Source organism: Styela clava, chromosome 2, assembly GCF_964204865.1.
Source record: "Styela clava chromosome 2, kaStyClav1.hap1.2, whole genome shotgun sequence".
In the NCBI taxonomy this organism is placed as follows: domain Eukaryota; kingdom Metazoa; phylum Chordata; class Ascidiacea; order Stolidobranchia; family Styelidae; genus Styela; species Styela clava.
Window position 1 is genome coordinate 11,721,901 of NC_135251.1, and position 26,545 is coordinate 11,748,445.

General features: G+C 34.9%; 3 protein-coding genes across 4 annotated transcripts; all 3 read left to right on the plus strand.

The window, feature by feature from the left end:
* The first annotated feature begins 2,523 nt into the window (after positions 1-2,523).
* On the plus strand, positions 2,524-26,512 carry LOC120335988 (uncharacterized). Of its 2 annotated transcripts, none has more exons than XM_078110069.1 (6): positions 2,524-2,759; positions 23,028-23,098; positions 23,475-23,490; positions 24,132-24,236; positions 25,320-25,476; positions 25,783-26,512. In XM_078110069.1, the coding sequence occupies exons 1-6, from the start codon at positions 2,660-2,662 to the stop codon at positions 26,048-26,050; spliced, it is 717 nt and encodes a 238-aa protein (XP_077966195.1). In that variant the 5' UTR covers positions 2,524-2,659; the 3' UTR covers positions 26,051-26,512. The 2 variants fall into 2 exon arrangements, with proteins under 2 accessions (XP_077966195.1, XP_077966196.1); XM_078110070.1 differs by lacking the exon at positions 2,524-2,759 and adding an exon at positions 21,757-21,884.
* LOC120336737 (C-type lectin-like) lies at positions 6,218-11,765 on the plus strand. Its single transcript, XM_039404493.2, has 7 exons — positions 6,218-6,238; positions 6,592-6,651; positions 7,544-7,614; positions 7,999-8,014; positions 8,425-8,526; positions 9,621-9,777; positions 10,121-11,765. Exons 2-7 carry the CDS (start codon positions 6,594-6,596, stop codon positions 10,395-10,397), a joined length of 681 nt encoding a protein of 226 aa, XP_039260427.2. The 5' UTR covers positions 6,218-6,238; positions 6,592-6,593; the 3' UTR covers positions 10,398-11,765.
* LOC120336741 (C-type lectin-like) lies at positions 14,586-20,536 on the plus strand. Its single transcript, XM_078110002.1, has 6 exons — positions 14,586-14,708; positions 16,348-16,418; positions 16,803-16,818; positions 17,393-17,494; positions 18,589-18,745; positions 19,089-20,536. Exons 1-6 carry the CDS (start codon positions 14,651-14,653, stop codon positions 19,363-19,365), a joined length of 681 nt encoding a protein of 226 aa, XP_077966128.1. The 5' UTR covers positions 14,586-14,650; the 3' UTR covers positions 19,366-20,536.
* Positions 26,513-26,545: the final 33 nt, after the last annotated feature.

Genomic DNA, 26,545 nt, shown 5'->3' on the forward strand with positions numbered 1-26,545 from the left:
GGGATGCGACACAACACATTTGTATTTCCCATGATACGGACACGAAAACCGTATGATTTTCAGGGAAATTATGGTAAAACATTTCGTTACGGACTCCGTGTCCATACATTTGAGCATAGCTCTCTTGTTAGTTATAAAGAGCAAAATATATTCAGCATTAAAAATATACTTCGTGAAGGAGCTGACACTTGCATAATAGTTATAAATATAAAGTTAAAAAAGTCTGTAAATTTTGTTGTGCTGCATGTCCCTTCGTACATGTAGTCCTAACAATTTTTATTGAATTTTATTCCAATGGGAATCCCACGGGACAAGCATAATTGCTATGGTGTGGGAATGGAACAGAAAAATATGTCCTATGTACAAGCCTGGTTTAACATAGTCATAAAATAATGCTCAAATCATTCTGATGTTTGGATTCAAAATTCACCAAGCTGGCTCATCACATATGCACAATTTTCCAAGCTAACAGGAAAGCAGTGCTCTAATATATGAATACGAAGGCCGAAACGATGTAATACGGGTATACAATCTGTCACCGTAAACTTCCAGTACCGCAGTCTTCACGACTTCGCAATCAAAGCGAACGCGGAACTGCCATAAGGTGAGCAATTCATAATTTTGATGACGTCATCGCACACAGAAAAACAAATCTCACAGAGCCCAAAGAATTTTGAAATAAATAAATGTGATAGTCTTCTAGCGAAAAATACAATTTAACTACTGAAAATTTCAAAACAATTGGTCCAGTAGTTATGAGAAAAGCGATTTTTCCATAACAACAACATGAAGTGAATTCTGAAACTCAATTTTCAATTGTTCGAAAGGAAGGCAACGCGTCTTCTGATGCTATATTTACAATTGTCTATTTTCCATCTTTCGATAGTATACATTTCAATGGCACTTTTTTGATTGTATTATTCCAATGGTAAATTGTTGATTTATATTTTGTAGTATATGAGTACAGTATAGGAGTGCATTTATTAACGTGACATACATATCCAGCCTGAATATGCATATACTGTATATCCAACTCAATATAGCTTGCTTAAAGAGAGCATAATATAATTACCGCTTTTTTCCGAGAGAATATTTTATTGACGTGACGCAAAGCAGTCATGTCAGAGATGCAAATATTAAAAATATGTGAAATAAATGCAGATTTACTTCCTCGTTGGGCTAAGCATATGTCAGCCTCCTAATGATGAAATTAAATGATTTAAATGCCAATTCATCTCAAATATTAACCTTGATCTTTTCGGTATATATATATACTTATTATACATAAAATTGTTTGGTAGTGATATGTGTAGATAAACATGCCATAATTCTATCGCAGTTCATTTATTTTTTGGTCTGAGGAAAAAATTAACATTCCATACGAACTACCTGCTTTTTTTCGAATAAAATTTGAAAAGCGAACTCACACTACTGAAAATTTGATGCTAATCTCCGACTACCATTCTTAGTCAGTACGGTCAGTACACTCAAAATCTGTGCTGCAATACGCATAATTTTACCCCAGATGTTCAAATGACCTCTCACAAGAATTGGGAAGACGATTCGTTGAGAAAACACATTATGCGCACTACCTGCATTTTCTACATTAAAATTTGGCAGACAAACTCAGAATACTGCAAATTGAATTCTCATAAACAACGGGTATCAAAAATCACTCTGAAGTGCCGCTGAGATATTGCTTTGGATTTGATATTCTTCTACTAATATTGTTTACTTCAGTAATATTATAGTAGTAACGATATCGTGGTAGTAATAATATGTACACACGGATTAGAGATTGAACAAATTATGGAAACGGGGTGCTCATTCACGATAAGGGGGGGAGTAAAGTGATTAAAAAAGAGAGAGTAGGGGAATGTGTCGATAGCGGTTGAGAAACAATGTTTAGAGTTTAGTGCACTGAAAAACTATAATGTAACAAGTAAAGTTTTACGCGGTTACCAAACGCTTAGTTTGCGCGGCGCCAAAAGACCAAGAAAAAATTAACGACTCACTTATTTATACCAATAAATAAAACTCAATTTTGTGATCGTTAATGTGTATTTTATGCTATTAAAAGTTCACAAACATGCAAGCTTGACGAACAAAAGCAATGTCAACTTTGGGAACCGCTGCCATAAGCTTTGAAATACGTATGTTGTTGATATGGACTTGATATTATAAAACAATATACTGTTATATATTAGCCTACATTGCTCAATAGTGTTCGTATCCGCAGAAGCATCAAGTTCAGCATTTTAAAAATACTTGCATGAAGACCGCATAGAAAACAAAGGGTATACAACGCATCTATTCGAGTATAAATTGTATATACCATATTAACAGTGAATAGATGCTGTAAGCACTTTCACCGTGAATAGGTTTATTGATCAGAGGATGTTATATAATATTCGAATATATATTTTGCGGCAGAGAACAATTATTCCTTGTATTACTCATATTCTATATACTGAATAGCGCTTCCTTGTACGATGCAGTGCTTATGCAATGCACGGTGGGCGAGTATGAGACAACGCTGCATATTTTATACGAATCGTGTATGGCATGCTTAACATACAATCAAAATGATACAAAATATCGGAGAATTTCCACATTGATCAGAGCTTAGGTTGCTTGATATGACGCATTTTAAAGGTATATGATGGAGACGCTCAAGTCTAATTCGATAGTTTTGACAGCAATGACAACGATGGAAGCGAAAACATTCTGTTGTTTCCTTCTGTTCCTGTTACCTGTAGGTAAGCTGATGTTATATTTGATGGGAATATAATGGTAGTTTGTGTGGTCCAACATCTACTCTAATGACAGTAACAATTATAACTGTCAAAAAACCTCTTATGATGCAATAATCTAGTTTTTTACTAAATTGAAGTAAATGCAACGATTCAGTCAATGACGAAATAAAAAGAATTTCTAGAAAGAAAAGTTTTGACAGACTTGAATAACAACAATGAGAACCATTTCAACCCAGGTCACACTTCGGGGACCTCAGTGATGTGTTATTAGTGAGGACTACTTGGTTTTATGCCTCCGCCTTACATTGAATCCTCACTGCTTCAATAAAAATCCGGTAAACAATTTGATTCACGGGAGCCAGAGCATCGAGAACAAAAATCGCTTCTATAGAATCACATTTAAGGTTTTCTCCAATTCGCTTTAGAGAAGCCTCCAACACTTTCAAACTGTCTTATGCAATCAACATCAAAACTACAAACGAAAATCGTCGAAAGTGTAAACATTTTTACCAGAAGAGAGAATCCCGAAGTTAATAAACATTTAAAGATTTCAGAAGTTACTTTCTATCGGAGTATTACATTAGGACAATACCTGTTGTCGAACTGTTGCAATTCACCTTAAAATAACACTACTCCTACTAATCTTATTTATAGTATTCTATATCGTACTCAATGCTTCGAATTTCTCATAAAATGTTGCTTATAATAGACATTGTGAAATAGACTGTTTTACCATCTTAGGCAGTGCTCACACACCGGGGCACGCGGGCCAATGACGGCCCGCCGAAATTAAGTGGAACAGTTTAAGGCTTGATGTTTTTATCTTTTGCGTTCTAGATAACGCTAATTGATATGACAGCACGTGTTTATGTGCAAAAAATCAATATTATCGGTGTTTAGAATACCGTTACCGGCCCTTGCGGGCGCACCGCGAATATCCTTCCGCTTCTAATTTTGGCCCCGGTCAATCAGTTTTGCGAATTACCTATATGCCCTAAATTTGCATGTAGATTAAATGCTCGACCGTTTACGTCAGAATATTACAATAATAGGCGAGTTTATCACATAAACACAGATTAAATACGCTTAGATGTTGTTCTGCATCTTTATTGAGAAAGTTTCGAATATGATAGGAACTGAATTCGTTCACGTGGGCTTGTTTAGCAATACGAGGGTTTTATCACAAACATACGGTTATAATACGTCCATTTTTAATTCTAAAACCAGCTATAGAATATATCTATAATATTCTGCGTAAATTAACAGAATTAAGATTTATCCGAAATCTGAGGAAAATTGGGTTTTACAGGCTTGTTCATGGAAATGGGATTCTCATGGAAAACGTCACATGGGATGCGACACAACACATTTGTATTTCCCATGATACGGACACGAAAACCGTATGATTTTCAGGGAAATTATGGTAAAACATTTCGTTACGGACTCCGTGTTCATACATTTGAGCATAGCTCTCTTGTTAGTTATAAAGAGCAAAATATATTCAGCATTAAAAATATACTTCGTGAAGGAGCTGACACTTGCATAATAGTTATAAATATAAAGTTAAAAAAGTCTGTATATTTTGTTGCGTTGCATGTCCCTTCGTACATGTAGTCCTAACAATTTTTATTGAATTTTATTCCAATGGGAATCCCACGGGACAAGCATAATTGCTATGGTGTGGGAATGGGACAGAAAAATATGTCCTATGTACAAGCCTGGTTTAAAATAGTCATAAAATAATGCTCAAATCATTCTGATGTTTGGATTCAAAATTCACCAAGCCGGCTCATCACATATGCACAATTTTCCAAGCTAACAGAAAAGCAGTGCTCTAATATATGGATACGAAGGCCGAAACGATGTAATACGGGTATACAATCTGTCACCGTAAACTTCCAGTACCGCAGTCTTCACGACTTCGCAATCAAAGCGAACGCGGAACCGCCATCAGGTGAGCAATTTATAATTTTGATGACGTCATCGCACACAAAAAACAAATCTCACAAAGCCCAAAGAATTTTGAAATAAATAAATGTGATAGTCTTCTAGCGAAAAATACAATTTAACTACTGAAAATTTCAAAACAATTGGTCCAGTAGTTATGAGAAAAGCGATTTTTCCATAACAACAACATGAAGTGAATTCTGAAACTCAATTTTCAATTGTTCGAAAGGAAGGCTACGCGTCTTCTGATGCTATATTTACAATTGTCTATTTTCCATCTTTCGATAGTATACATTTCAATGGCACTTTTTTGATTGTATTATTCCAATGGTAAATTGTTGATTTATATTTTGTAGTATATGAGTACAGTATAGGAGTGCATTTATTAACGTGACATACATATACAACCTGAATATGCATATACTGTATATCCAACTCAATATAGCTTGCTTAAAGAGAGCATAATATAGTTACCGCTTTTTTTCCGAGAGAATATTTTATTGAAGTGACGCAAAGCAGTCATGTCAGAGATGCAAATATTAAAAATATGTGAAATAAATGCAGATTTACTTCCTCGTTGGGCTAAGCATATGTCAGCCTCCTAATGATGAAATTAAATGACTTAAATGCCAATTCATCTCAAATATTAACCTTGAGCTCTTCCGTATGTATATATTTATACATAAAATTGTTTGATAGTGATATATATGTGTAGATAAACATGTCATAATTCTATCGCAGTTCGTTTATTTCTTGGTCTGATAAATAACATTAACATTCCATTCGAACTACCTGCTTTTTCCCAATTTAAATTTGACAAGCGAACTCACAATACAGCAAATTTAATGCTTACACCCAACTATCATTTTTATAACGGTAAGTACACTCAAAATCAATGCTGTGAAACGCATGATTTTACGCCAGATATTTAAATGACCTAACATCAAAAATGGGAGCGTTGAGAAAACACTTTAACATTCTATGCGCACTACCTGCATTTTTTCTACATTAAAATTTGGCAGACAAACTCAGAATATTGCAAATTAAATGCTAATGGAAAACGAGTGTCAAAATAACTCTTCTACTACTACCATCTTTATAACGCAGCATTTCTTGGCCGGAGAGGAATTCTATTCGGGTAAGAAATACTGAGATATTGCTTTGTATTTAATATTATTTTATCAATATTGTTTACTTTAGTAATATTATAGTAGTAACGATATCGTGGTAGTAATAATATGCACACATGGATTAGAGATTGCTCAAAAATAAAACTCAATTTTGTGATCGTTAATGTATATTTTATGCTATTTAAAGTTTACAAGCATGCAAGCTTGAAGAACAAAAGCAATGTCAATTTTGGGAACCGCTGCCACAAGCTTTGATATGAATTTGATAATATAAATTAAAACAATATATATATATATACTGTTATATATTAGCCTACATAGCTCAATAGTATTCGCAGAAGCATCAAGTTCAGCATTTTATAAATAATTGCATGAAGACCGAATAGAAAACAAAGGATATACAACGTATGTATTCGAGTATAAATTTTATATACCATATTAACAGCGAATAGATGTTGTTCGATAATTCGAATATATATTTTGCGGCAGAGACTAATTATTCCTTATATTACTCATATATATACTGAATAGCACTTCCTCGTACGTTGCAGCGCTGATGCGGTACACGGTGGGCGAGTATGAGGCAATGCCGCAATTTTATACGAATCGTGTATGGCATGCTTAACATACGATCAAAATGATACAAAATATCGGTGATTTCCCAAATTAATCAGCGCTTAGGTTGCTTGATATGACGCATTTCAAAGGTATATGATGAAGACGCTCAAGTCTAATTCGATAGTTTTGCGTTTTGACAGCAATGACAACGATGGAAGCGAAAACATTCTGTTGTTTTCTTCTGTTCCTGTTACCTGTGGGTAAGCTGATGTTATATTTAATGGGAATATAATGGTAGTTTGTGTGGTCCAATATACAGGGTGGTCGCTAGAAAAACAGAAAGTTTGCCGAACAGCTATTTATTTTAACAAAGAACAATTTTCACAACGTTTTTCAAAGGCATATATATGTTATATTACACTCATAGATGCTTAAAATGTTGTCCGTGCACTTCAGGTAAGCTTTGAAGGTTAACTTGTGGGATATCGTTTCAAGCTTATTCATTTGTGAAAACAAATAGCTGTTTGACAAATTTTCTGCTTTTCTATCGACCACCTTTTAGTTTAGTATGTGATTAATAAGACGCTCCATATCGTATGCGTGAAACCAGGTGAAATTTTAGGTGAGATAAGCAGTGTTGGTATTCAGCGGGTTTGCACAAATTACTTCTTGAAATTTCGTGGTAATCAACAAACCCGTCTTCATTTTTTGTAGTGAACGTTTGACGGCCGGCCTTAGCAATTGGTAACGTGCACCGCAGACGACTAGCATTATATTTGTCGTTTAAAATATTAGGTGTTAGATTAATCTTAAGCGTGTCGTGTTAATGAAGCTCACTTAGAAGAATGCATACATTTTCTGATATAGGTGAACCTATGCTAGTCAGTTCTACACACAAAAAAAAATTGTTTCGTAAATTATAATTACACTTCTAGATGGATATAAGTGATACACAATGTTGACAGGACAGTAAAACACCTTAGCGTTGGGACTGTGAGACATAAAATTCCATGTATACATATAATAATATTTTAGGCATGCACCAAAATTGGTACACCCGTAGTGTGTGTAGGGTTAGGGCATATTGTTATTCCGATATTTCTTATCGTCGTATGAAATTGATCCTTTCATATATCGAAACCCCTTTTTCAGTTACGTTATCAACGAAAACGGACACGTGTGAATTCGGAGAAGAAAATTGTAGACAGTATGAATTCTCTACGGTGAGGAACTTTATTTATTTCTTAGTTATGTCAAACATGATCCGTATGTGATAAATTGCTGAAAATAAGAAATGAGGTGTCGAAGTACTAACTTCGAAAAAATAGTACATTCAGATATGAGTTTAGCGATATTGTGAGTGGATTTAATGAGCTATATTTCCTAGAAATAAAAAAATTTGAAATTTTCGTGAAAAAATGTTGTTATCGAGTCGAAAGCGATAGTCGCATTCGATTTTAGTCAGTGAAATCGATTTTATTCCTGAAGTTAATTGGAGTTGTGGAGTTGAAACTTCGTTGTTAAGAGTGACGCGGAAACGGAATCGATGTAGATAATATTCTACAGTGAGAATTTCTTTAACAAACTCTATTTTCTGTCTGTTTCAGATGGAGGAACTCAAGGGTAAGAAAACTTAATTTTGAATAACGCATTGCAAAATCAGTTTTGCAAAAACTGTTTCCAAATAAAATATTAAAGATAAATAAGATTTTGATACAAATAGGTTTTAAATGGTATTACATCGCAGCATTATTGATTCTTCGGTTACCCAGTGTTTTCGCCTGTAATATACTCATTTAATGAACACTAAACCCAGCCATCGGAAACGAATTTAATAATTATTCAAAGCAGTTTCAATACTAAATAAATTCAAAGTATATATATTGCTACTTATAAGAATGTTAGATTTAATGATATATAAAGATATAGTTAAATCAATTCAGAATAATGGGAAGGGTATTCATATTGGAGTCCCAGAGTTATACGTTTTTTTTTACAAAATTATGTTTTATTTCTTTTTCTAATTTATGTAGAAAAACTCCTAAATGACAAAGAGCTCGTTGAATATCTCAGTAAACAACTTGAAAACAACATGGAAGTTAACATAAATACTGCAGTCACTCAAGATACTTCAGGTATTTTTAGTTTGTTTTTAATGTCTGGTCAGAAAAAAATATCACAAAATTCTGTTTTCAGAAAGAGGAAGCTCATTTCAATGAAAGTTAACTTCTGTCAATATTTTTCACTGAAGCATAATTTTACATATTATAACTAAAATTCGCGTGGTAATCAAATAATACGGAAGTAAATACATTGAATGAGGTACTCTCCCGCGATTTGCTTAATTCGATGAGGGGGAATGGTCGCTTGTCTTTTGTTCAAATGTCTCGAGCAACGGCGGCTTTTGTACGATATATCATATGGTTTAGTGGTTGTCAAACTTCTCCAGCCACATCCTGCCCCCTTCTTCAAAATTTGTCAAGTCTCGCGGAACTCTTCCTCAAAATTAACTTGTTAACAATAAGCTGAAAATACCAGATAGTGAGGCAAAAGTTTCATTTCCAAAAACGTCGAAAATACTTAGTTGGAACGTGGATAATGGAATGAATGAAAAATTTAAAAGACAGATCTAATCTATACCAAGTATTATTAATTACCTTCACGCCTCCTAAAAAAATGTATGCCAGGTAGAATCCAACAAATATTATTAATTAGCTTCACGCCCCCTCAAAAAATTGAATATGCCCCCCTTATAGGGCGCGCCTCGCCGCTTGAGAATCACTGATATAGTTTTTAATGCTATTGAGTAATACTCCGAAAATGAATTATACACAATCGATTGAAGAGATTGTAAATTCATTAAATTGGGTATTATTATTGCCTATACAAAATGTAAATACACTACATATACTGAAGTTATTGTGTATACGGTTGTGTATTTCTTTACCATTCTGAAAACACACTATGCAAAGAAAATAAATAAATTATGAAAAAAGCCAAGAAGACAAGCAGTCGCACGTTTCGACTGAAAACGACTCCGTGCACTACAATTTAGGTAACAGTGGAGATCACATTATCACAAAGAAAGAATTGGTTTTATAAAAGTATTGTGAGTTCGATTTTGTATGTTCCCCCAAAGTAACATCAAACAAAAACTTCTGCTGCTTGTAGGTTATGATACATCGTAATACAATCGAGTTCAATGTTGATATTTAATCATTTTTTGCAGAAACTAACTTAAAGAAAAATGGCTTCCACAAAGAATATAACGGTCTCTGGTATAAGTACTTCGAGGAAAAAGAAAAATTTGATGTTGCGGTTTGCAAATGTAAACAATATGAAGGCCGACTCATCTCGACTGGATACCGTGACTTCACTATTCGAGAGTAATATGATATAAAATAACTTAATGCTAGAATTGCATTCAAAATTCGAAATCTCGTAATTGTTCAATTTGGCCAGCTATTTACTCTAGGATTGGCCAACATTACATAAAATACCCCATCTTGAAATCATCAAAATTTATTAAATAAGATCTTTATTTTGGGGAGAAATTCCTTGATATTTCAGCAAGCTTAACACGTCAGTAGAGATTGACGAAGTACGCTTTCTTATCTCACTTTTTTGTGCAATCCGACAAACAATATTTACCGATCCTATTTTCTTTAATTTTTTTATTTAAAGTAATTTTTATCCGAGTTCTGTAATGTTTATTATAATATTTCTTAGGCCGTTGCTTCAAACTACAGGTGGCGGGAACACAAATTCATTTTCCAGATTCTGGATTGGACTACGCAGAGACGACACAAATACGAGTTTGTGGAATTGGAGTGACGGTATTCAAACAACCAATACCGCAAATATATGGATGACAGGGGAACCAAACAATGATGGGGATGGTGAATTTTGTGGCATGAATAAACCCTCTGAATCAGGCGATGAATCAGTTAACGACGCATCGTGCAACGCGAAACTTGCATATTTCTGCGAAGTAGAAATAAAGTAGGATTGGTCAAATAGAAGTACCTACATCGGTGTCTGCAGTTCTTGGAACTGTTGAATGAACAACATTTGTCTCTCTGGCCTCTGTGACAAGATATAAGTCAAATGTACTTTTATTTTTCCTCTTTTTTGTCCGATTCCGTGTTGATTTTATTCCCCCAAATGACTATGACTCGGCAAGCATGTTTTCTTGAACTTCTCCGGCTATTTGACAAACTATCTAGTTCATTTCTGGACACTGGACAACCAGACGACAACGAGATGGTGGAGATGTCATAAAAAAGGCGAAAACAATTTTTCAATTAGATCTTATCCCATAGAATTTTCATTGTTGTTATGTTGTAAACAAACTGTTTTATTTGGAGTCATTTATATGAAGTTCTGAGCCTCCGGCCCAGTAACCAAATTCATTATCTGTAACTGGCCCACTCATAAAAGTGATTTCCCACCCCTGCTTCACATCAAACTCAAATCTACTTGGAGCCGCAACATCTACTCTAATGACAGAGGCAATTATAACTGTCAAAAAACCTCTTATGATGCAATAATATAGTTTTTTACTAAATTGAAGCAAATGCAATAATTCAGTCAATGACGAAATAAAAAGAATTTGTGGAAAGAAAAGTTTTGACAGACTTGAATAACAACAATGAGAACCATTTCAACCCAGGTCACACTTCGGGGACCTCAGTGATGTGTTTTTAGTGAGGTCTATGGGTTTTATGCCTCCGCCTTACATTATTGAATCCTCACTTCAAAAAAATGCTGTAACCACTTTGATTCACGGGAGCCAGAGCTTCAAGAACAAGAATCGCTTCTATAGAATCACATTTAAGGTTTTCTCTAATTCGCTTTAGAGAAGCCTCCAACACTTTCAAACTGTCTTATGCACTCAACATCAAAACTACAAACGAAAATCGTCAAAAGTGTAAACATTTTTACCAGAAGAGAGAATCTCGTAGTTAATTAACAGTTAAAGACTTCAGAAGTTATTTTCTATCGGAGTATTACATTAGGATAATAGCTGTTATCAAACTGTTGCAATTCACTTTAAAATAACACTACTGCGACGAATCTTATTTATAGTATTCTATATCGTACTTTAAGCTTCGAATTTTTCATAAAATGTTGCTTATAATAGACATTGTGAAATAGACTGTTTTAACATCTTAGGCAGTGCTCACACACCGGGGCACGCGGGCCAATGACGGCCCGCCAAAATTAAGTGGAACAGTTTAAGGCTTGATGTTTTTACTTTTTGCGTTCTAGATAACGCTAATTGATATAACAGTTCAAGCACGTGTTTATGTGCAAAAAATCAACCATATCGGTATTTTAAATACCGTTACCGGTATCGGCCCCTTGCGGGCGCACCGCGAATATCCTTCCGCTTCTAATTTTGGGCTACGGTCAATCAATTTTGCGAATTATCGATAAGTCCTAAATTTGCATGTAGATTAAATGCTCGACCGTTTACGTCAGAATATTACAATAATAGGCGAGTTTATCACATAAACACAAATTAAATACGATTAGATGTTGTTCTGCATCTTTATTGAGAAAGTTTCGAATATGATAGGAACTGAATTCGTTCACGTGGGCTTGTTTAGCAATACGAAGGTTTTATCACAAACATACGGTTCAAATACGTCCATTTTTAATTCTAAAACCAGCTATAGAATATATCTATAATATTCTGCGTAAATTAGCAGAATTAGGATTTATCCGAAATCTGAGGAAAATTGGGTTTTACAGGTTTGTTCATGGGAATGGGATTCACATGGAAAACGTCACATGGGATGCGACACAACACATTTGTATTTCCCATGACACGGACACGAAAACCGTATGATTTGCAGGGAAATTATGGTAAAACATTTCGTTATGGACTTCGTGTCCATATATTTGAGCATAACTCTCTTGTTAGTTATAAAGAGCAAAATATATTCAGCATTAACAATATACTTCGTGAAGGTGCTGATGGGCACTTGCATAATAGTTATAAATATAAAGTTAACAAATTCTGTAAATTTATTCCAATGGGAATCCCATGGGATGGGACAGTCCTAATTGCTATGGATGGGATGGGAATGGGACAGAAAAATATGTCCCATGTACAAGCTAACAGGAAAGCAGTGCTCTAACATATGGAAACGAAGGCCGAAACGATGTAGTACGGTTATACAATCTGTCACCGTAAACTTCCAGTAACACAGTCTTCACGACTTCGCAATCAAAGCGAACGCGGAACCGCCGTAAGGTGAGCAATTTATAATTGTGATGACGTCATCGCACACAAAAAAAAAGAATCTCACAGAGCCCAAAGAATTTGGAAATAAAAAAAATGTGATAGTCTTCTAGCGAAAAATACAATTTAACCAATGAAAATTTCAGAGTAGTAGTTATGAGAAAAGCGATTCAGTCCAGTAGTTATGAGAAAAGCGATTTTTCCATAACAACAACATGAAGTGAATTCTGAAATTCAATTTTCAATTGTTCGAAAGGAAGGCGACGCGTCTTCTGATGCTATATTTACAATTGTCTATTTTCCATCTTTCGATAGTATACATTTCAATGGCGCTCTTTTGATTGCAATATTCCAATGGTAAATTGTTGATTTATATTATGTAGTATACGAGTACAGTATATGAGTACATTTATTAACGTGACATACATACAGCCTGGATATGCATATGCCGTATATCCAACTCATTATAGCTTGCTTAAAGAGAGCATATTATAATTACCGCTTTGTTCTGAGAGACTATTTTATTGGCGTGACGCAAATCAGTCATGTCAGAGATGCAAATATTAAAAATATGTGAAATAAATGCAGATTTACTTCCTCTTTGGGCTGAGCATATGTCAGCCTCCAAATGATGAAATTAAATGATTTAAATGCCAATTCATCTCAAATATTAACCTTGATCTTTTCCTATATACTTATTATACATAAAATTGTTTGGTAGTGATATGTGTAGACAAACATGCCATAATTCTATCGCAGTTCATTTATTTTTTGGTCTGAGGAAAAAATTAACATTCCATACGAACTACCTGCTTTTTTTCGAATAAAATTTGAAAAGCGAACTCACACTACTGAAAATTTGATGCTAATCTCCGACTACCATTCTTAGTCAGTACGGTCAGTACACTCAAAATCTGTGCTGCAATACGCATAATTTTACCCCAGATGTTCATATGACCTCTCACAAGAATTGGGAAGACGATTCGTTGAGAAAACACATTATGCGCACTACCTGCATTTTCTACATTAAAATTTGGCAGACAAACTCAGAATACTGCAAATTGAATTCTCATAAACAACGGGTATCAAAAATCACTCTGAAGTGCCGCTGAGATATTGCTTTGTATTTGATATTCTTCTACTAATATTGTTTACTTCAGTAATATTATAGTAGTAACGATATCGTGGTAGTAATAATATGTACACACGGATTAGAGATTGAACAAATTATGGAAACGGGGTGCTCATTCACGATAAGGGGGGGAGTAAAGTGATTAAAAAAGAGAGAGTAGGGGAATGTGTCGATAGCGGTTGAGAAACAATGTTTAGAGTTTAGTGCACTGAAAAACTATAATGTAACAAGTAAAGTTTTACGCGGTTACCAAACGCTTAGTTTGCGCGGCGCCAAAGGACCAAGAAAAAATTAACGACTCACTTATTTATACTAATAAATAAAACTCAATTTTGTGATCGTTAATGTATATTTTATGCAATCTAAAGTTCACAAACATGCAAGCTTGAAGAACAAAAGCAATGTCAATTTTGGGAACCGCTGCCATAAGCTTTGATATGAATTTGATAATATAAATTAAAACAATATACTGTTATATATTAGCCTACATAGCTCAATAGTATTCGTATTCGCAGAAGCATCAAGTTCAGCATTTTATAAATAATTGCATGAAGACCGAATGGAAAACAAAGGATATACAACGTATGTACTCGAGTATAAATTTTATATACCATATTAACAGCGAATAGATGTTGTTCGATATTCGAATATATATTTTGCGGCAGAGACTAATTATTCCTTATATTACTCATATATATACTGAATAGGAATAGCACTTCCTCGTACGTTGCAGCGCTGATGCGATACGATCAAAATGATACAAAATATCGGTGATTTCCCAAATTAATCAGCGCTTAGGTTGCTTGATATGACGCATTTCAAAGGTATATGATGAAGACGCTCAAGTCTAATTCGATAGTTTTGCGTTTTGACAGCAATGACAACGATGGAAGCGAAAACATTCTGTTGTTTTCTTCTGTTCCTGTTACCTGTGGGTAAGCTGATGTTATATTTGATGGGAATATAATGGTAGTTGGTGTGGTCCAATATACAGGGTGGTCGCTAGAAAAACAGAAAGTTTGCCAAACAGCTATTTATTTTTACAAAGAACAATTTTCACAACGTTTTTCAAAGGCATTTATATGTTATATTACACTCATAGATGCTCAAAATGTTGTCCGTGCACTTCAGGTAAGCTTTGAAGGTTAACTTGTGGGATATCGTTTCAAGCTTATTCATTTGTGAAAATAAATAGCTGTTTGACAAATTTTCCGCTTTTCTAGAGACCACACTGTAGTTTAGTATGTGATTAATAAAACGCTCTATATCGTATGCGTGAAACCAGGTGAAATTTTAGGTGAGATAAGCAGTGTTGGTATTCAGCGGGTTTGCACAAATTACTTCTTGAAATTTCGTGGTAATCAACAAACCCGTCTTCATTTTTTGTAGTGAACGTTTGACGGCCGGCCTTAGCAATTGGTAACGTGCACCGCAGACGACTAGCGTTATATTGTCGTTTAAAGTATTATGTGTTAGATTAATCTTAAGCGTGTCGTGTTAATGAAGCTCACTTAGAAGAATGCATACATTTTCTGATATAGGTGAACCTATGCTAGTCAGTTCTACACACAAAAAAAAATTGTTCCGTAAATTATAATTACACTTCTAGATGGATATAAGTGATACACAATGTTGACATGACAGTAAAACACTTCAGCGTTGGGACTGTGAGACATAAAATTCCATGTATACATATAATAATATTTTAGGCATGCACCAAAATTGGTACACCCGTAGTGTGTGTAGGGTTAGGGCATATTGTTATTCCGATATTTCTTATTTCAGTTCTATTACGAGTTCGGCAAGCTTGCCCATGGGACATATTTTCTGTCCCGTTTCCATCCCATCCCATAGAAATTATGCTTGTCCCATGGGATTCCCATTGGAATAAAATTCAATAAAAATTGTTAAATTTAGGTTTAGCGTCTATTAAATAGGTTTTCATGTACGAATAGACTTGTAAAACAACAAAATTTACGGACTTTATATTCATCACTATTATACATGTGTCCATCAGCCCCTTCACGAAGTATATTTTTAATGCTGAATATAGTTTGCTCTTTATAACTAACAAGAGAGCTATGCTCAAATATATGGGCACGAAATTTATGACGAAATGTTTTACCATCATTTCCCCGAAAATCATACGGTTTTCGTGTCCCATGGGAAATACAAATGTGTGATAAATACAAATTCCATACCACGGGACGTTTCTAATGGACAAGCTCGGGGCCTGTCAGTGGTAGCCAAGTGATTATCCCCCAGCCCATAGGTTTCAGTCCCTCCACACAAATTGATGTAAAATAGGCTAATAAAATTAGTTACCACCATATTGGTTCTGATTCTTCAGAAGCGACACATTGCAACCGTGAAACATACAATTCTATTCAGACATATAATAATTTTTTAAGCGCGGAATTGTTTCTAATATCCGAACATAAAATTTTATTTTGTGGAGTTTCATTGCTCAATGCTAAAAAATTTGTAGCCCACTCGTTCTGCGTATATAGACAGTTGGACGCGTGCTTCGTCGTATGAAATTGATCCTTTCATATATCGAAACCCCTTTTTCAGTTACGTTATCAACGAAAACGGACACGTGTGAATTCGGAGAAGAAAATTGTAGACAGTATGAATTCTCTACGGTGAGGAACTTTATTTATTTCTTAGTTATGTCAAACATGATCCGTATGTGATAAATTGCTGAAAATAAGAAATGAGGTGTCGATGTACTAACTTCGAAAAAATAGTACATTCAGATATGAGTTTAGCGATATTGTGAGTGGATTTAATGAGCTATATTTCCTAGAAATAAAAAAATTTGAAATTTTCGTGAAAAAATGTTGTTATCGAGTCGAAAGCGATAGTCGCATTCGATTTTAGTCAGTGAAATCGATTTTATTCCTGAAGTTAATTGGAGTTGTGGAGTTGAAACTTCGTTGTTAAGTGTGACGCGGAAACGGAATCGATGTAGATAATATTTTACAGTGAGAATTTCTTTAACAAACTCTATTTTCTGTCTGTTTCAGATGGAGGAACTCAAGGGTAAGAAAACTTAATTTTGAATAACGCATTGCAAAATCAGTTTTGCAAAAACTGTTTCCAAATAAAATATTAAAGATAAATAAGATTATGATACAAATAGGTTTTAAATGGTGTTACATCGCAGCATTATTGATTCTTCGGTTACCCAGTGTTTTCGCCTGTAATATACTCATTTAATGAGCACTAAACTCAGCCATCGGAAACGAATTTAATAATTATTCAAAGCAGTTTCAATACTAAACAAATTCAAATGATTGTGACAAAGCTTAACTAACATCCCACCTGTTATTTTATCATGCCAAACTCTTTCCTCAGCGTTCTAAACCTGTTAAACGGCACGAATAGCAAAATTATTTAGATGCTTGTTCTAGTAGGAGAGTAGTAAGGAGTACCGCTATAGCAAAAAATGATAAAGTATTATATATTGCTACTTATAAAAATGGTAAATTTAGTGATATATATAGATATAGTTAAATCAATTCAGAATAATGGGAAGGGTATTCATATTGGAGTCCCAGAGTTATACGTTTTTTTTTACAAAATTATGTTTTATTTCTTTTTCTAATTTATGTAGAAAAACTCCTAAATGACAAAGAGCTCGTTAAATATCTTACTAAACAACTTGAAAACAACATGGAAGTTAACATAAATACTGCAGTCACTCAAGATACTTCAGGTATTTTTAGTTTGTTTTTAATGTCTGGTCAGAAAAATATATCACAAAATTCTGTTTTCAGAAAGAGGAAGCTCATTTCAATGAAAGTTAACTTCTGTCAATATTTTTCACTGAAGCATAATTTTACATATTATAACTAAAATTCGCGTGGTAATCAAATAATACGGAAGTAAATACATTGAATGAGGTACTCTCCCGCGATTTGCTTAATTCGATGAGGGGGAATGGTCGCTTGTCTTTTGTTCAAATGTCTCGAGCAACGGCGGCTTTTGTACGATATATCATATGGTTTAGTGGTTGTCAAACTTCTCCAGCCACATCCTGCCCCCTTCTTCAAAATTTGTCAAGTCTCGCGGATCTCTTCCTCAAAATTAACTTGTTAACAATAAGCTGAAAATACCAGATAGTGAGGCAAAAGTTTCATTTCCAAAAACGTCGAAAATACTTAGTTGGAACGTGGATAATGGAATGAATGAAAAATTTAAAAGACAGATCTAATCTATACCAAGTATTATTAATTACCTTCACGCCTCCTAAAAAAATGTATGCCAGGTAGAATCCAACAAATATTATTAATTAGCTTCACGCCCCCTCAAAAAATTGAATATGCCCCCCTTATAGGGCGCGCCTCGCCGCTTGAGAATCACTGATATAGTTTTTAATGCTATTGAGTAATACTCCGAAAATGAATTATACACAATCGATTGAAGAGATTGTAAATTCATTAAATTGGGTATTATTATTGCCTATACAAAATGTAAATACACTACATATACTGAAGTTATTGTGTATACGATTGTGTATTTCTTTACCATTCTGAAAACACTATATGCAAAGAAAATAAATAAATTATGAAAAAAGCCAAGAAGACAAGCAGTCGCACGTTTCGACTGAAAACGACTCCGTGCACTACAATTTAGGTAACAGTGGAGATCACATTATCACAAAGAAAGAATTGGTTTTATAAAAGTATTGTGAGTTCGATTTTGTATGTTCCCCCAAAGTAACATCAAACAAAAACTTCTGCTGCTTGTAGGTTATGATACATCGTAATACAATCGAGTTCAATGTTGATATTTAATCATTTTTTGCAGAAACTAACTTAAAGAAAAATGGCTTCCACAAAGAATATAACGGTCTCTGGTATAAGTACTTCGAGGAAAAAGAAAAATTTGATGTTGCGGTTTGCAAATGTAAACAATATGAAGGCCGACTCATCTCGACTGGATACCGTGACTTCACTATTCGAGAGTAATATGATATAAAATAACTTAATGCTAGAATTGCATTCAAAATTCGAAATCTCGTAATTGTTCAATTTGGCCAGCTATTTACTCTAGGATTGGCCAACATTACATAAAATACCCCATCTTGAAATCATCAAAATTTATTAAATAAGATCTTTATTTTGGGGAGAAATTCCTTGATATTTCAGCAAGCTTAACACGTCAGTAGAGATTGACGAAGTACGCTTTCTTATCTCACTTTTTTGTGCAATCCGACAAACAATATTTACCGATCCTATTTTCTTTAATTTTTTTATTTGAAGTAATTTTTATCCGAGTTTTGTAATGTTTATTATAATATTTCTTAGGCCGTTGCTTCAAACTACAGGTGGCGGGAACACAAATTCATTTTCCAGATTCTGGATTGGACTACGCAGAGACGACACAAATACGAGTTTGTGGAATTGGAGTGACGGTATTCAAACAACCAACACCGCAAATATATGGATGACAGGGGAACCAAACAATGATGGGGATGATGAATTTTGTGGCATGAATAAACTCTCTGAATCAGGCGATGAATCAGTTAACGACGCATCGTGCAACGCGAAACTTGCATATTTCTGCGAAGTAGAAATAAAGTAGGATTGGTCAAATAGAAGTACTTACATCGGTGTCTGCAGTTCTTGGAACTGTTGAATGAACAACATTCGTCTCTCTGGCCTCTGTGACAAGATATAAGTCACATGTACTTTTATTTTTCCTCTTTTTTTGTCCGATTCCGTGTTGATTTTATTCCCCCAAATGACTATGACTCGGCAAGCATGTTTTCTTGAACTTCTCCGGCTATTTGACAAACTATCTAGTTCATTTCTAGACATTGGACAAGCAGACGACAACGAGGTGGTGGAGATGTCATAAAGAAAAAGGCGAAAACAATTTTTCAATTAGATCTTATCCCATAGAATTTTCGTTGTTGTTATGTTGTAAACAAACTGTTTTATTTGGAGTCATTTATATGAAGTTTTGAGCCTCCGGCCCAGTAACCAAATTCATTATCTGCAACTGGCCCACTCATGAAAGTGATTTCCCACCACTGCATCAAACTCAAATCTACTTGGAGCCGCAACATCTACTCTAATGACAGTGGCAATTATAACTGTCAAAAAACCTCTTATGATGCAATAATATAGTTTTTTACTAAATTGAAGCAAATGCAATAATTCAGTCAATGACGAAATAAAAAGCATTTGTGGAAAGAAAAGTTTTGACAGACTTGAATAACAACAATGAGAACCATTTCAACCCAGGTCACACTTCGGGGACCTCAGTGATGTGTTATTAGTGAGGACTACTTGGTTTTATGCCTCCGCCTTACATTGAATCCTCACAGCTTCAAAAAAATGCTGTAACCACTTTGATTCACGGGAGCCAGAGCATCGAGAACAAAAATCGCTTCTATAGAATCACATTTAAGGTTTTCTCCAATTCGCTTTAGAGAAGCCTCCAACACTTTCAAACTGTCTTATGCACTCAACATCAAAACTACAAACGAAAATCGTCGAAAGTGTAAACATTTTAACCAGAAGAGAGAATCCCGTAGTTAATTAACATTTAAAGATTTCAGAAGTTACTTTCTATCGGAGTATTACATTAGGAAAATAGCTGTTGTCGAACTGTTGCAATTCACCTTAAAATAACACTACTCCTACGAATCTTATTTATAGTATTCTATATTGTACTCAATGCTTCGAATTTCTCATAAAATGTTGCTTATAATAGACATTGTGAAATAGATTGTTTTAACATCTTAGGCAGTGCTCACACACCGGGGCACGCGGGCCAATCACGGCCCGCCGAAATTAAGTGGAACAGTTTAAGGCTTGATGTTTTTACCTTTTGCGTTCTAGATAACGCTAATTAATATGAAAGTTTATGCACGTGTTTATGTGTAACAAATCAATATTATCGGTATTTTAAATACCGTTACCGGTATCGGCCCCTTGCGGGCGCAACAAAAAATATCCTTTCTATATTTTAGGTTTAGGCTGTTGATGGGCGCCAGATGCTTCCAGTCACTTCTTTGCTCTTGTTTTTTCATTGGCCTTAGCTGCTGCCTTGGTTTATTTCACATTCCCGGCCTTTTTGGTAGTTTCCTTGATGACTCCGACAGCAACAGTCTGTCGCATGTCGTGGACGGCGAAACGACCAAGCGGAGGATGATTCTTGAAAGCTTCGACACACATTGGTTTGCTTGGAACAAGTCTGACTATAGCTGCGTCACCAGATTTCAAAAATTTTGGTTCAGCTTCCTGTACCTTACCAGATCTTCTGTCCATCTTCTCTTTCAACTCTGCAAACTTGCACGCAATGTGAGCTGTATGACAATCTAGCACAGGTGCGTTTCGTTCGCGCGGCGCCAAATGACCAAGAAAAAATTCACGACGCACTTATTCATACTAATAAATAAAACTCAATTTTGTGATCGTTAATGTATACTTTATGTTATTTAAAGTTATCAAACATGCAGGTCTAATGAACAAAAGCAATGTCAACTTTGGGAACCGTTGCCATAAGCTTTGATATGAATTTGATATTATAAATTTTATAAAACAATATACTGTTATAAATTAGCCTACATAGCTCAATAGTATTCGTATCCGCAGAAGCATCAAGTTCAGCATTTTAAAAATAACTGCATGAAGACCGAATAGAAAACAAAAGATATATAACGTATGTATTTGAGTATAAATTTTATATACCATATTAACAGTGAATAGATGCTGTCGATCGATCAAAAGATGTTATACAATATTCGAATATATATTTTGCGGCAGAGACTAATTATTCCTTGTATTACTCATATATACTGAATAGCGCTTCCTTGTACGATGCAGTGCTTATGCGATACACGGTGGGCGAGTATGAGGCAATGCCGCAATTTTATACGAATCGTGTATGGCATGCTTAACATACGATTAAAATGAAACAAAATATCGGTGATTTCCCAAATTAATCAGCGCTTAGGTTGCTTGATATGACGCATTTCAAAGGTATATGATGGAGACGCTCAAGTCTAATTCGATAGTTTTGCGTTTTGACAGCAATTACAACGATGGAAGCGAAAACATTGTGTTGTTTTCTTCTGTTCCTGTTACCTGTGGGTAAGTTATGGTTATATTTAATGGCAATGCATTAGTGATTTTTGTGTGGTTTAAGCATGGTGGTCGCTAGAAAAATAGAAAATTTGCCAAACAGCTATTCATTTTCACAAAGAACAACTTTCACAAAGTTTTATAAAGGCATATATATGTTATATTACACTCATAGATGCTCAAAATGTTGTCCGTGCACTTCAGAGCAGTGGGTTAACCTGAAAGTCCGAGCTCGTGTAGCGTTTAGAAGGTTAACTTGTGCGATATATAGCTGGTGTGGAATATATAAATAAATAGCTGTTTGACAAATTTTCCGCTTTTCTAGAGACCACACTGTAGTTTAGTATGTGATTAATAAGACGCTCTATATCGTATGCGTGAAACCAGGTGAAATCTTAGGTGAGATAAGCAGTGGTGGTATTCAGTCGGTCCGTTCTTGGGATGTCGTTTCAGCTAACCCGTCCTTATTTGGGGGGAGGGGGGGGGGGGGGGCGTAGCAATTGGTAACGTGCACTGCAGCTGACAGTAGCATTATATTTGGCGTTTTGAGTGTTGTGTATTAGATTTTTATCGTAATGTTAATGTAGCTTAATTAGTAGCATGTATACCTTTTCTGAAATAAAGGAAACCTGTTGTTAGTAAGTTCGATACAAAAAAGAAACTGTTTTCTAAATTTTGATACACAATGTCGACATGGCAGTAAAACACCGTAGCGTCTGGGCAGTGAGACATACAATTTCATTCAGACATGTAATAATTTTTTAGGCATGCACGGAAATTGGTACCTCATTAGTGTGTGTACCAGGTTAGGGTTAGGGCATAATTTTATTCCGATTTTCCTTATTTTAGTTATGTTACAAGTTCGGGGTCTGTCTGAGTTAGCCAAGTGAGTATACCCCCTACCCATAAATTTCAGTCCCTTTACACAACTTGATGTAAAATAGGCGTACAAAATTACCTACCTCCATATTGATACACGCACTTCTGGAGCGCCCGGAAATGTTTCTAATATTCCGGTATAAAATCATATTTTGTGAAGTTTTGTTGCTTCATGTCAAGAAATTTGAAGCTCACTCGTTCTATTTATACAGACAGATAGGCACGTATCTTGTATTAAATAAAACCTAACAAGAAGTAAAACCTTTTTTTCAGTCACATTATCAGCAAAAACGGACACCTGCGAATCGGGAGAAGAAAATTGTAGACAGTATGAATTCTCTACGGTGAGCAATTTTATTTATTCCTTAGTCATGTCAAATATGCTTCGTATGAAATTGCTGAAAGTATAGAAAGAGGTGTCCAAGTACTAACGTCAAAAAATAGTAAACTTAAGTATGAGTTTGGCGTTATTGTGAGTGGAGTCGGCGGGTTGCATTTCCTATAGAGAAAAATTGACATTTTCGTGAAAAAACGTTGTTATGGAGTCCGAAGCGGGAGTCGCAGTCAATTTTATTTACCGGGATTAAGTTGGTGTTGCAATTTTGTGTTAATGGCGCCACTTGACCGGAATGGATGTAGGTTTTTATTGCATTTTATTATCGCTGAATAAAACTTTATAGTGAAAATTTATTTAACAAACTCTATTTTCTGTCTTTTCAGATTGAGGAACTTGAGGGTAAGAAAACTTTGCGTTGCAAGATCAGTTTATACATAAAATTATGGTGCTCCCGAAGTATGTGCACCAGGATGGCACACAACATGAACATAGTATGTGTACCAGGTTAGGGTTAGCAGGTTGTGCGCTATCTTGGTACACATACTTCTGGAGCTCCAAAATTATTTCAAAATGGTTCAATATTTTGACGAAAAGTTTTCAAAAGAAAACACATTTCGAAATATTTCATAATTTATAAAAACGTCGCATTAACGATTCTTTAGGTACCCTGTGGTTTTGCCTGTAATATACTCATTTTATGAGAACTGAATCCAGCCCATACCGGAAAATATAAGACCAAAGAATCTAACAATTATTCAAAGCAGGTCCAATACTCAAAAATTTTCAAATGAATACGACAGAGCACTGCACGAATAGAAAATCTATTCTGGAGCGATTAAAAATGCTTGTTTGTGTTGGTAGCAGTCCTAGTACCACAGTAAGGAATACCGTATAGCAAAAAAATGACTGAGTATTATGTATTCTTACTTATAAAAATGTTAGATATGGTGTTTTAAATAAATTTAGAATAATATGGAGAGTATTCATACAGTAGTCCCAAAATTATACTCATGTTTTATTCCTTTTTACAATTTTTGTAGAAAAACTCCTGAATGACAAAGAGCTTTTCGAATATATTAGTAAACAGCTTGAAAACAACGTGGAAGTTAACATAAATACTGCAGTCACAACTCAAGATTCTTCAGGTATTTCAATAGTTATTTTTTAAAATCGTGTCATAAAAAGATCACAAAAATTTGTTTTTCAGAAGCAAAAAGCTCAATTCAATGAAAAATAACTTCTATTATTGGTTTAGTATTCAGAAGTTTTTCGCTTGAGATTTGCGATGCGAATTTAGTTTAGTATTTCTTTACATACTATAACCAAAATTTATGAAGTAATCAAGGAAAAAAGAAGTAAATATATTGAATGAGGTACTCTTCCGCGATTTGGTTGATGAGGAGAAATTGTTGCTTGTCTTTTGTGCAAATGTCCCGAGCAATGGAGTCTTTTATGCGATATATCAGGGTTCATATTGATTATAACTCCGAAAATGAATCATACACAATCAATTAAAGGAGTCATAAATTCAGTATTACTTTTGCCAATACAAAAATTAACACGTACTTGAGTCTTTTGTGTACTGAAATGTAGGAGGTATGAAATTTGCAAGGCAACAACCCGTTATCCTAACGAAGCGTGAAGCTCTCCTTTTCCTAATCGGAGTCTCTCAAATGTCTGACATTTAATTACTCAGTAATCAGTATTGTATTGTTCCACCATTCTGAAAACACACTATACATACAAATTATGAGAAAATAATTTCAGGGTGAGGGGAGACACGGAAAACCAATATTGGTTATCGAGCAGCGGCGGAATAATAAATAGAGGGCTCTAACTATATATGTTATTTGAAAAAATACCAAATACGTCAATGAGACAAGCAGTCGTACATTTCGACTAAGAAAAGACTCCGCGCACTACAATTTAGGTAACAGTGGATATAGCAGTGTTGAGGCATTCTCGCAAAGAAAGAATTGGCCTCATAAAGAACATTGTAAGTTAGATTGTGTATGTCCCTGAGTAAAATCAAGCAAAAATTTCCTCAATAACTTGCATGTAGGTTATGATACAACTTCAGGTACTCCTGAAGTATGCGTACCAAGGTGGCGAACACCGGAACGTAGTATGTGTACCAGGTTAAGGTGTCCGCCATCTTGGTACGCATACTTCTTCCCAACTTTATACACTCGAGTTCAATGTATGAATATTTAATCATTTCTTTGCAGAAACTATTTTAACAAAAAATGGCTTTCTCAAGGAATGTAACGGTCTTTGGTATAAGTACTTCGAGGGAAAAAAAACATTCAAACTAGCGGTTAGCCAATGCGAACAATATGAAGGCCGACTCATCTCGACTGGATATCGTGATTTTGATATTCGAAGGTGATATTTAGAGATACGAGAATTAATGCTGGAATTGATCAATTTGGCCAGCTATTTACTCTAGGTTTGGCCAATATTGCACAAAATCTACCATCTTGGTATCGTATAAAACTGATTTAATTAATAAAATTTTGATTTTGGGGAGACATTTCATGATATTTCATCAAGGTGAACACGCCAGTAGATGTTGACAAGTACGCTTTCTTCTCAGATTTGTATAATCAGGCATGTATCAATCATAATTTCTTTTTTTTTCCAAAGTAATTTTTTTCCGAGTTCTTTAATGTTTATTATAATATTTCTTAGGTCTTTGCTTCAAACTATTCGTGGCAAGAATTCGACTTCCAGATTCTGGATTGGACTACGCAGAGACAACATAAATACGAGTTTGTGGAATTGGAGTGACGGTATTCAAGCAACAAATACATCAGATATATGGATAGCTAGGGAACCAAACAACAGATATGGTGAATTGTGTGGGATGAATAAATCTTCTGTATCGAAAAATCAAACAGTTAACGACTTATCGTGCAACGAGAAACTTGCATATTTCTGCGAAGTAGAAATTAAGTAGGATTGGTCAAATAGAAGTACCTACGTCGGTGTCTGCAGTTCTTGGAACTGCTGAATGAATAACATACGTCTCTCTGGTCTCTGTGACAAGATATAAGTTACTTGTACTTTTTGTCCTATTCCGTGTTGATTTTATTCCCTCAATGACTATGGTTCGACGAGCATGTTTTATTGAACTTCTCCGGGTATCTATAGTTTATTTCCTGGACACTGGCCAACCAGGCGATAACGAGATAACAAAAATGCCACAAAGGAAATGGCGAGAACAATTTTCCAATTAGATCATAGGGATTTTCATTGTTGTATCAATGAATATAATGGCTATAGGCCTAATAAAGTGCAGAAGTGGGTGTTACATTGACTCATTACATTTCTCAACAAACGGTTATACCTGAATACGCAATATCTGAACTCATTTACGTTTTACATTGACGTAATACATTTGTCGGATCTTTTGTACATAGCCCTCGCAAAAAAAACACTCCCGCCAACACTG